At 42.6% G+C, this 12,729-nt stretch overlaps 1 protein-coding gene across 3 annotated transcripts in view; it reads right to left on the bottom strand.

Annotated features, from left to right (window-relative positions):
• cep68 (centrosomal protein 68) overlaps positions 1-12,729 on the bottom strand; it is a 52,149-nt gene that overhangs the window by 7,674 nt on the left and 31,746 nt on the right. For all 3 annotated transcript variants that reach the window (XM_059986157.1, XM_059986159.1, XM_059986158.1), the window contains exon 5: positions 1,444-1,610. In XM_059986157.1, coding sequence (XP_059842140.1) covers positions 1,444-1,610 — 167 coding nt within the window. The remainder of the gene's footprint in view (positions 1-1,443; positions 1,611-12,729) is intronic.

The raw sequence follows: 12,729 nt of genomic DNA, 5'->3' as shown, positions 1-12,729 counted from the left end.
GGATCGGGGAGCATGCCTTATGAGAACAGGTGGAGTGAACTCGGCCTTGTCTTCTTGGAGCGGCAGAGGATGGGAGGTGACCTGATAGAGGTGTACAAGATGACGGGAGGCATTGATCGTGTGGATAGTCAGAGGCTTTTTCCCACAGCTGAAATGGCTGGCACAAGAGAGCACATTTTTAAGGTGCTTGGTGGTAGGTACAAAGGAGATGTCAGAAATAAGTTGTTTTTTAAAAAAAAACGCAGAGAGTGGTGGGAGCGTGGAATGGGCTGCTGGTGACGGTGGTGGAGACAGATACAATAAGGTCTTTTAAGAGACTCCTGGATCGGTACATGGAGCTTAGAAAAATAGAGGGCTATGGGTAACCCGAGGTAATTTCTAGGGTAAGGACACATTCGGCACAGCTCTGTGGGCTGAAGGGCCTGTATTGGGCTGTAGGTTTTCTATGTTTCCATGTTTAGTAGCAGCAGTTCAATGCAATACATGATATAGAAGAAAAAAAAGGTAAAAAGAAATAAATAAATCCATCAGTTGGAAAGTCAAAAAGTCAAGGATCCAGTTGCAGAGGGAGGCATTAACTCCCAGAGTCCGGGATTTGGTGATAAGTTTGCTTGGAGTAATAGCACTGAAGGCAGAAATGTAGTCAAAAGTTTGATGTAGGTGTCTTTACTCTCCAGATACTCCAGTAGTGAGTGGAGGTCCAGGGAGATGGTATCCACCCTAGACCTCTTTTGGATGTAGGCAAATTGTAGTGGGTCATGGTTGTCTTCAATATTTTCAGGGTTTTCTGCTTTCGAGCAAAGTTCAGTGTCGCTTTGTACTCTTCCGTGGCACCCCATGAAAGAAAAATACCAACGTGTCCCAGAGACAAAACTGATAGATGTTCCCCATTCACTGGGTATATTCTGTGCACATTACAAGCTGTGATGTGGACTAGCCATCAAGTGCACAGCACAGTTTGTAATAAGAGCTCAATTTTCCCCACTTGAAAGGTCTCGTCACCAACACAGCTGTAGAAGCTAGCCAACAACCCTTCAAGGTAGATCATTAGCTGCATCGATTCAACATATGCAACCCATCCACATTTTCTGATTCTCTATACAAAACATCTCAATCTCAAACATAGTCTTTGCATGAACTTCACAAAAATGCAAAAAAGGAATTACAAATTACAAAGCATTACAAATGCATCACCAGGAGACAAACATAAATGAAAAAAAAATCAATATATCTTTAAAGCTAAGCTAAATCCCCAGATTCGTGCAACTTCTAATCCAAAATATTGTATTTTAAAATGCACATATCCTAGTCCTCAACTTTAACAAAAGGGTTTTTTCTCCTAGGGAATTCAGCTCAACTGATACACTGACAGCAAGTAAAGAGATTTGCCACAATCCCACAATATATGCGACACTTTCAAATGGTAGTTAGATGTTTCCTTACCGTTAACAACTGCCTCTCCAAGCCAGCAGCTTCAAGATCGTGTTGCTTGGTCTCCAAGTCATCTTTGACCATATTCATAGCTGTGAGAACAGAGGAGTACAGACGTGCAGCATGTCCATTGAGCCGCCTGGATTGTCTTGCTATCAATTTGAGTGTGTCCTTAAGAACTAAAATGACAGCAGAATGTTCAGGGGTAAAATAATAGTCCTCATTGCTATAAAACACTGTTAAAATTTGGATGTTGGAATAGCTACTAGACTCTAAATATACAGCACACTTTTGGGGATTATTTAATTACATTGAAAATTATTATGCAGATTATAACACCTTCAATTAAAACATTACTGTAATGTAATTGACTACAATGCCTCCTGACTGCAACAGTATTTTAGTTCAAAAGTATTCCATTGTCTGTAATTAACTTCAGGATACAAACAGCTAACAAAAATATTTTACCACTTCACTCCTTGGGTCTCCTCAAAACTGTTCACTTTGCAGTCTCTCTCATAACACCAGCTCATCTATAGACCCTTCTGAAAACATCCTGAGTTTACCACTTCTTGTTTGCTTCAGAGTTCACTGCATTTGATTATGCTTTTGAAGTAACTTGGAATGTACTGACACATTAAAGTGCATTATTCTGGGGGCAGAAGTCAGTGAATTCCACTAGCTTTCAAATGGATTTGTTACTATAGAGTAAAAATCTGGCCATTTTCCCTGATTTTTCCATTCACCGTATTTTCAGGATTTCAAAATGCGTGACAGCAATAACTACCAGCAAGATCCTACTGTAATATCACTCCCACAAAAAGGATTTGACCATCCCAACCTTTGCACAAATGTACACAGTGGACGTAATGCTAAGTTTATAGATCTGTGCCAGGTGAATGCAGTTCGAATATATACCAACCATGATGTTACTGAGGAAGGAAAAGGCCCACTAAACCTGCTCTGTCATTCAATAAGATCATGACTTATCCAAGAGCAACTTCAATATTCCCATCAAATCCTTGCACCCATTTACTCTCTTGTTCATACAGAGAAACAGTAAAGGCTCGGCTTCCATTGCCCTTTGAGGAAGATATTTCCAAAAGTTCACAACAATAAAAATCTTTTACATGGCTGACATCCCCGCATACCCTCAGCAAATTCTACATTCTCTCATACGAGGAAATATTGACTCCACATTCTTGTGCAAAGCCCTCTACATCTCACAGCTTTCAGAATCAGGGTTATTATTCTTTTTACAATATTTTTATCCAGAAGAAAAAAAAAACAAGATTTACAGAGTGCAACACATAGATACATTTCAACATAACTTGTGTACATTCATATATTGTAATAAAATTGATCAAAATGTTATAGCATAACAAGTTGAATAGGGAGTTAACATTGGCATGTGGCAAAGGTAATGTCGCAGTAGTTATGGGGGATTTCAAAATGCAGGTGAACTGGGAGAATCAGGTTGGTGCTGGACCCCAGGATAGGGAGTTTGTAGAGTGCCTGCGGGATGCATTCTTGGAATAGCTTGTACGAGAGCCGACCAGGGACAAGACTATTCTGGATTTAGTGTTATGTAATGAACAGGATTTGATAAGTGATCTTGCAGTAAATGAGCCATTAGGAGGTAGTGATCATAATATGATAAGTTTTTATCTGCAATTTGAGAAGGATAAGGGCAGCTCGGAGGTGTCAGTGTTGCAGTGGAACAGGGGAAACTATGGAGCCATGAGGGAGCAGCTGGCCAAAGTTAACTGGACAGATAGCCTAGCAGAAAAGACAGTGGAACAGCAATGGCAGGTATTCTTGGGAATAATGCACAAGGTTCAAAATCAGTTCATCCCCCAGAGAAGGAAGGATTCAAAGGGGGGAAAGGGGCCACAGTGGTTGACAAAGGAAGTCAGAGATTGCATAGCATTTTATTTAAAAAAAAGGAAGTATGACAGAGCTAAGGTGAGTGGGAGGACAGATGATTGGGAAGTTTTTAAGGAACACAGAACTTAACTAAAAAGACAATATGGGGAGAAAAAATGAGGTACGAATGCAAGCTAGCCAGGAATATAAAGGAAGATTGCAAAAGCTTTTTTTTGGTATGTGAAGAGAAAGAAGATAGTTAAGAACAATTTTGGGCCCTTGAAGAATGAATTGGGTGAAATTGTTATGGGAAACAGAGAAATGGCAGAAGAATTTAATGAGTACTTTAGATCTGCTTTCACTAAGGAAGACACAAGCAATCTCCCAGATGTATGGATGGGCCAAGGACATAGGGTAACAGAGGAAATGAAACAGATTGACATTAGGAAAGAAACAGTGATGGGAAGACTGACGGGACTGAAGGCTGACAAATCCCCAGGTCCAGATGGTCTGCATCCTAGGGTACTAAAGGAGTTGGCCCTGGAAATTGCGGATGCATTGGTAATCATTTTCCAATGTTCCTTAGATTCAGGATCAGTTCCTGTGGTTTGGAGAATGGCTAATGTTATCCCACTTTTTAAGAAAGGAGGGAGGGAGAAAACAGAGAACTATCGACCTGTCAGCCTGACATCGGTGGTGGGGAAGATGCTAGAGTCCATTATTAAGGATGAAATAGTGGCATATCTAGATAGCAGTGATAGGATTGGGCTGAGCCCAAGGGTAATTCATGCTTGTCTAATCTGTTGAGTTTTTCGAGGATGTAATCAGGAAGTTAGATGGGGGAGATCCAGTGGATGTAGTGAACCTCGATTTTCAGAAGGAATATGATAAGGTCCCACATAGGAGATTAGTGGGTAAAATCAAAGCTCAGGGCATCGGGGGGAAGACATTGACATGGATAGAAAACTGGCTGGCAGATAGAAAGCAAAGGGTAGCGGTGAATGAGTGTTTCACGGAATGGCAGGTGGTGACTAGTGGGGTGCCACAGGGCTCGGTATTGGGACCACAGCTGTTTACAATTTACGTCAACAATTTGGATGAAGGCATTGAAAATAACATCAGCAAATTTGCTGATGATACTAAGCTGGGTGGCAGTGTGACATGTGATGAGGATGTTAGGAGAATTCAGGGTGACTTGGCAGATGGTGTTTAATATGAATAAGTGTGAGGTTATCCACTTTGGGAGTAAGAACAGGAAGGCAGATTATTATCTGAACGGTGTAGAGTTAGGTAAGGGAGAAATACAAAGAGATCTAGGAGTCCTTGTTCATCAGTCACTGAAGGTGAATGAGCAAGTGCAGCAGGCAGTGAAGAAGGCTAATGGAATGTTGGCCTTTATTACAAAGGGAATTAAGTACAAGAGCAAGGAAATCCTCTTGCATTTGTACAGAGCCCTGGTGAGACCACGCCTGGAGTACTGTGTACAGTTTTGGTCTCCAGGGTTAAGGAAGGACATCCTGGCTGTAGAGGAAGTGCAGCGTAGATTCACGAGGTTAATTCCTGGGATGTCTGGACTGTCTTACGCAGAGAGGTTAGAGAGACTGGGCTTGTACACGCTGGAATTAAGGAGATTGAGAGGGGATCTGATTGCAACATATAAGATTATTAAGGGATTGGACAAGATAAAGGCAGGAAATATGTTCCAGATGCTGGGAGAGTCCAGTACCAGAGGGCATGGTTTGAGAGTAAGGGGTAGGTCATTTAGGACAGAGTTAAGGAAAAACTTCTTCTCCCAGAGAGTTGTGGGGGTCTGGAATGCACTACCTCGGAAGGTAGTGGAGGCCAATTCTCTGGATACTTTCAAGAAAGGAGCTAGATAGGTATCTCATGGATAGGGGAATCAAGGGATATGGGGACAAGGCAGGAACCGGGTATTGATAGTAGTTGATCAGCCATGATCTCAAAATGGCGGTGCAGGCTCGAGGGACCGAATGGTCTACTTCTGCACCTATTGTCTAACACATAAGAAGGTATATCACTCTATAAACAAAAATTTAAAGATAGGTCATACATCATAAAAGAAATTTTTTTATATAAAAAAAGTCAACCTACCAACTACCAAAGAAAAAAGCTGATGGATGATAATGGAAATTAGAAAAAAAACATTCACTTAAGAAGAGAAGATAAAAATATACATAAAAGTCTGTGCACTGTTAAACTTTATAAATTGGAAAAGTAATTTAGGAAAGGTCCCCAAATATCATAAAAAGATTGTTTTGAATTTAAGACTGAGCAGTGGATTTTTTCTAAATTTAAATAAGACATAGTATCACGTAGACATTGAAGATGTGTAGGAGGGGTAGACCCCTTCCATTTAAGCAAGATTGCTCAGGGTTATTATTACCATCATATAACTTGAAATGTTTCTGGACAACAGGCCCAACCAGTCCCCCTCCACCACCACTCTCCTCCATCTGGTAGAACTTGCCTTCCCCCTCAATAATTTCTCCTTTGACTCTGCCGACTTCCTTCAAACAAAAGGTGTAGCCACGGGCACTCACACGGGTCCCAGTTATGCCTGCTTTTTTTGTCGGCTACGTGGAACAGTCTATGATGGTATTACTCCCCGACTCTTCCTACACTACACTGACAACTGCATTGGTACTGCTTCCCGCACCCATGCTGAGCTCATCAATTTAATCAACCTTGCTTACTACTTCCAACTTGCCCTTGAATTTACTTGGTCCATTTCCAACACCTCTCTCCCCTTTCTCGATCTGTCTCCATCTCTGGAGATAGTCTATCTATTGAAATCTTTTATAAACCCACTGATTCTCAGAGCTATCTGGACTATACCTTTTCCCAGCCTGTCACTTATAAAAATGCCATTCCTTTCTCTCAGATTTTCTTCCTTTGCCACATCTGCTCTCAGGGTGAGGTTTTTCATTCCAGAACTAAGGAGATGTCCTCCTTCTTCAAAGAAAGGGGCTTCCCCTCCTCCACCATCAACACTGACATCACCTACATCTTTTTCCTTTCATGCACATCTCCCTCACCCCATCCTGCTGCCACCAATCCAAGGAGAGAGCTCTTTTTGACCTCACCTACCACCCCACCAGCCTCTGCATCCAGCACAGAATTCTCTGTAACTCTGTCCATCTCCAATGGGATCCCATCATCAAGCGCATCCCTCTCCCCACTTTGTTTTCCACAGGGATCGCTACCTACCCAACTCCTTTGTCCACTCGTCCCTCACCACTCATCTCGCTCCTCGCACTTATTCTTGCAAGCAGAATAAATGCCACACCTGCCCCTACACCTCCTCCCTCTCTAGCATTCAGGGCCCCAACAGTCCTTCCAGATGAGGCGACACTTCACCTGTGAGTCTGTTGCGGTCATTTACCATATCCGGTACTCCCGGTGTGGCCTCCTGCACATCAGTGAGAACTGACGTAGTTTGGGAGACCACTTCACTCCGTTGGCCAGAAAAAGCAGAATCTCCCAGTGGCAATTCTACTTCCCATTCCAGCTCGTCAGTCCTTGCCTCCTGTCACGATGAGGCACACTCTGCTTGGAAGTGCAATACCTTATATTCCGTCTGGGTAGCCTCCAACCTGACGGTATGAACACCTCCTCTCCTTCACCATTCCCCATTCTTGTTTCCCTTTCTCACCTCATCTCCTCACCTACCCATCATCTCCCTCTGGTGCTCTCCTTGCTCTTCTCTTCCTTCCACGGTCTTTTGTCTTCTATCAGATAACCCCTCTTCCAGCCCTGTATCACCTTCACCAATCAACTTCCCAGCTCTTCACTTCATCCCTCCCCCTCTGCTGGTTTTGCGTACCACCTACCATTTTGCATTTCTTCCTCCCTTCACCACCCCCAGCTTCTTCATCTGACTTTCCCCCTTCCTTTCTAGTCCTGATGAAGGGTCTCAGCCCAAAATGTTGACTGTTTACTCGCTGCCTGGCCTGCTGAGTTCCTCCAGCATTTTGTGTGTGTTGCTCTGGATTTCCAGCATCTGCAGATTCTCTCACACTTGAAATGCACTGCTTTGTCGCAGCAGTAGTGCAAATACATAAATTGCTCTAAATTACAAAATAAATTGTACAAAAAAGGAATAATGAGGTACTACTACTTATAGGCCATTCAGAAATCGGATGGCAGAGGGGAAGAAGCCATTTGAGTTTGGGTCTTCAGGTTCCTTTTCCTCCTTCCCTGATGTCAGTGATGAGAAGGTATATCACAGATGATAAGGGTTCTTAATGAAAGATGCTGCTTTCTTGAAGCACTGCCTCTTGACGAAGTCTTTGATGGTGGGGAGAGGTGTATCCATGATGGAGCTGGCTGAGTCTACAGCTCTCTGCAGCCTCTTTGCTCCTGTACACTTTAGGCTCTATACCAGGCACATTTGCAACCATACATGGACAGAAATTTGCACAAGTATTTGGTGACATACCAAATCTCAACTCCTAATGAAGTAGGAGACATTAGGATTAGAAGACATAGTAGAAGACATTGATGCCTCCTTGATTGCATCAATGTGTTACGATCCAGGACATATCCTTCAAGATGTTTAAGGAATCTTAAAGCTGCTTGCCCTTTCTACCGCTGTCCCGTCAATGTAGATGGTGTCCGTTCTTCTGAGTTTCTCTTCCTGGAGTTCAAAATCAATTCCTTGGTCTTGCTGATATTGAGTGCCAGTTTGTTGCTGCAACACCACTCAACCAGCCGATCTATCTCACTCCTTTACTACTCCTTGTCGCCATCTGAGATTCTAATCAACAGTAGTGTCATCTGCAAATCGATAGATGGCATTTGAGCTGCAATAGAATTCACCTAGCAGCTTGAGAGAGAAGGTAAAAGTTGATGTATTGGTATAAAAGAGTAGTAAAGGGAACTACAGATGTCCAAGAGAGTAGCTGAACAATGAAGGGGACACTAGCAGGGATGATGGTAAAACAGCAATGGCTGAGGTTTCTGGGAGAAATTCAGAAGAATTCTAAAAGGGAGCATGAGGCAACCGTGGTGGACAAGGGAAGTCAATGATAGCATAAAAGCAAAAGAGAGGGCACACAATAAAGCAAAAATTAATGGCAAGCTGAAGAATTATTGCAACTTTTAAAGACCAACAGAAGGCAACCAAAAGTGCAATAAGAAAAGATGAAATAAGAAGGCAAGCTAGCCAATTATATAAAAGAAGATACCATCAGTATTTTTCAGATGTACAAAGTGTAGAAGAGAGGGGAGAGAAGATTTTGGACCATACTTTAAGAAGCGAAGGAGTAAAAGTCAGAACTATAGAGACCAGTCAGCCTGACTTTAGTGGTTGGCAAGGTATTGCAGTCCATTATAAAGGATGAGATTTCAGGGTACTTAGAGGCACATGATAAAATCTACAAGTTAAGGGGAAATCTTGCTGTTGGAATTCTCTGTGGAAATGACAGGCAGAATTGACAGAGTCAGTGGATGTTGCTTACTTAGATTTTTCAGTAGCCTTTGACAGGGCACCACATAAGACTGCTTAACAGTATTACAGGAAATATACTAGCACAGGCAGATTGGCTGACTGATAGACAAACAGACATACTTTGTTGATCCCGAGGGAAGAGGGCAGAGTGTGGGAATAAACAGGGCCCTTTCTGTTCGGCTATGTTGTTCCACAAGGGCTGGTGTTGGGTCCACTACTTTTCACGTATATGTTAATGATCTGGATGACAGAAGTGAGGATAGGTGTAGGGGTAGGTCATGTTAAGGAAGCAGAGATTCTGCAGAAGCACTTGGACAGATGAGGGGAATGGGAGCAACACACAGAAATGCTGGAGGAACTCAGCAGGTTAGGCAGCATCTAGGAAAAGGGTACAGTCGATGCTTCGGCCTGAAACATCTGTACTCTTTTCCTGCATGCTGCCTGGCCTGCTGAATTCCTCCAGCATTTTGTGCGTTGCTTGGATTCCCAGCATCTGCGGATGTTCTCGTTATGGAAATGGGGAAGGAAGTGACAGGTGCAATACAGTTTTGGGAAGTGTATGGTCACGTACTTTTGTAGAAGGAATAAAAGTGTAGACTACTTTCTAAGCAAAGAGACTTGGGAATCCTAGTGAAGAATTCCCTAAAAGTTAACTAGCAGTTTGAGTTATAGTAAAGATGAAAATATAATGTTAGCATTCATTTCAAGAGGACTAGAATTTAAATGCAAGGATGTTATGTTGAGGTATTGGTTAGACCCTATTGGGAGTATTAGGAGCAGTATTAGGGCCCCATGTCTAAGAAAAGATGTGCTGGCATTGGAGAGGGTCCAGAGGAGGTTTATGAGAATTAATCCAGGAATGAAAGGAGTACATATGAGGGACATTTGATGGTCTGGGCCTGTACCTGCAGTTAAGAAAAATGAAGGGGAAAATATTGCACTGAAATGTAACAAATATTGAAAGGCCTAGAATTGTTATTCTCTTTTATATTATTTGCTAGGATTGGCTACGGAAGTCTACGACCAGAAGTCACAGCTTAAAAAAAACCCTTTAGACCAATTTTTTTAAACCAGAGAGTAGAACTGGTGGAATTCATTACCACAAACAAAGTGAAGGTTAATATGTTTTTGAGTAGTGAGAACATCAAATATAACAGGGAGAAAGCAGGAGAATTGGATCGGAGGAAAATAAATCAGCCATGACTAAATGGCAGAGCAGACTCACTGGGCCTAATGGCCGATTTCTGCTCTTGTATCTTATGGTCTGTGTTTAGCATGTGGACAGAGTAGAGAAGTGGGCTAAGCCAGCATCCTCGAGGCGCACTTGTGTAGACTATCAATAAGGACTGTAAGACACAGGAGCAGAATCAGGCCATTCAGCCCATCGAGTCCATTCTACCATTTCTAATGGCTGATCCCCTTTCCCACTCAACCTGCCCTCTCACCACATCCCTCAATGCCCCAACCAATTTATCAACCTCCGTTTTAAATATATCCACAGTCTTGGTCTCCACCACACTGTGTGGCACAGCATTCCACTGTTCATTACTCTTTAGCTAAAAAAAAATCCTTATTTCTGTTCTAAAAAGTCACCCCTCAATTTTGAAGCTGTGCCCTCTAGTTCTGGATACTCCCCACCATAGGAAACATCCTCTCCACATCCATCATAGCCAATCCTTTCAACATTTGGTAGGTTTCAAAGGGATCCCCATGCTTTCTTCTAAATTCCAGTGAACACAGGTCCAAAGCTGCCAAACACTCCTCAAACGTCAACTCCTTAATTCCTGGAATCATCTTCGTGAACCTCCTCGGGACTCTCTCCAATGACAATACATCCCTTCTTAGATAAGTGGCCCAAAACTGTTGTCAGGCCGCACTGGAAGTATTGTCTAGTGTCTTATAAGGTTCACTATTATCTCCTCGTTTTTCTATTTTATTCCCCTTGAAATTAATGTCAACATTGTATTTGCTTTCTTTACCACAAATTCAATGTGTAAATTAACCTTCTGAGAGTCTTGCAACAAGGACTCCCAAGTCCCTCTGCACTTCTGATGCTTGAATTTTCTCCCCATTTAAATAATGGTTTGCACTATTTTGTCCTATTACCAAAAATGCATCATACATTTCCCAACACTGTATTCCATCTGCCACTTTTTTGCCCATTCTCCCAATTTGTCCAAGTCCTGCAATCACATTGCTTCTTCAGCACTACCTAACCCTCCACCTATCTTCGTATAATCCATAAATGTTGACACAAAGCCATCAATTCTGCTATCTAAATTACAGACTAACAATGTGAAAAGTAGCTGTCCCAATACTTGACCCGAAGAACACCACTAGTCACTGACAGCCTGCCAGAAAAGGCAACCCTTATTCCCACTCGCTGATCCCTGTCCGTCAGCCATTCCTCTATCCATGCCAGTATCTTTTCTGTAACACCATAGGATTTTATCTTGTTAAACAGCCTCATGTGTGGCACCTTTTCAAACGACTTCTGAAAATCCAAGTAAATGATATCCACGGTCTCTCCTTTGGCCACCTTGCTTGTTACTACTTTGAAGAATTCCAACAGATTTGTCAGGCAAGATTTCCCCTTTACAGAAACCATGCTGACTTTGACTTATTTTTGTCATTCGTCTCCAAGTAACCCGAAACCTCGTCCTTTATAATGGACTCCAACACTTCCCCAGCCATTGAGGTTAGGCTAAGTGGCCTATAATTTCCCCTCTTGTCTTCCTCCCTTCTTAAAAGAGTAGAGCGATACTTGTAAATTTCTAGTCCTCCAGGACCACGCCAGAATCAAGTGCTTTGTGAAAGATCATGACCAATGCATCTGTTATCTCTTCAGCAACCTCCATCAGGACTCTGGGGTGTAGTCCATCTGGTCCAGGTGACTCATCCACCTTAAGACCTTTCCGTTTGCCTCGCACTGTTCCCTTTGTAATAGCAATGGCACTCACTCCTGCTTGCCTGACATTCACCAATCTCTGGCATACAGCTAGTGCCTTCCACAATAGAGACTAAAACAAAATATTTATTCAGTTGATCTTTGCCATTTCTTTGTCCCCTATCACTACCTCACCAGCACCATTTTCCAGTGGTCCAATATGAACTCTCACCTCCCTTTTACTCTTTATATAACTGAAAAAACTTTTGGTATCCTGCTTTATATTATTGGCTAGTTTGCCCTCACGTTTAATCTTTTTCTTTCATATAGCATTTTAGTTGCCTTTTGTTGGTGCCCCTACCTCCAAAGGCCTCCCAGTGAGGAAAGTGAGGATCCAGTACAGAGGGAGGTAGACGTTCAGGTTTACAAGTATAGTGATTAATACTGCAGGGATAGTGGTGTTGATAAACAGTTTGACACGTTTTGTTATTGTTTAGATGCCCCAAAGCAGAGTGGACAGCTATTGAGATCGTGTCCACTGCTTACCTGGTGTGGCCAGAGGCAAATTGCAGTGGATCCAGGTCCTTGCTCAGGCACAATTTAATTCTAGCCAGAACCAAACTTTCAAAGTACTTCATCACAATAGATGCGAGTGTGACTGGTTATTAGTCATTGAAACAGCTCATCCCACTCTTTTTAGGTATCAGTATGACTATACGGGTCATTTTAAAGCAGGTGGGAACCACAGAGCACAGCAGCTGAACACTCCAGCACAGGGTTTCAGTAGTCGGCCAGGTCCACCATTGTGGGCCAAAGCCTTGCGAGAGTTCTGATGTTTGCCTCCAAGACAATGGGCACAGGGTTGCCACAGGGTTCACACAGGTGTAATGTTAGTCTCCCTTTCAAAGCATGTACAAAATGCTTTGACCAAATCAGAGCCATTTATACTGTTAGGTTTCACTTTAAAAGTAATGGCATGCAAACCCTGCCACAACCGCAGTGCGTCGAATGCATCTAATTTCACATGGAATTGCCTTTCCACTCTCACAATGACTTCCCGTAGGTTGTACCTGGA

Source organism: Hypanus sabinus, chromosome 12, assembly GCF_030144855.1.
Source record: "Hypanus sabinus isolate sHypSab1 chromosome 12, sHypSab1.hap1, whole genome shotgun sequence".
Lineage (NCBI taxonomy): Eukaryota > Metazoa > Chordata > Chondrichthyes > Myliobatiformes > Dasyatidae > Hypanus > Hypanus sabinus.
Note: the sequence above shows the minus strand (reverse complement) of the source record. Positions and strands in the feature narration are given on the sequence as shown.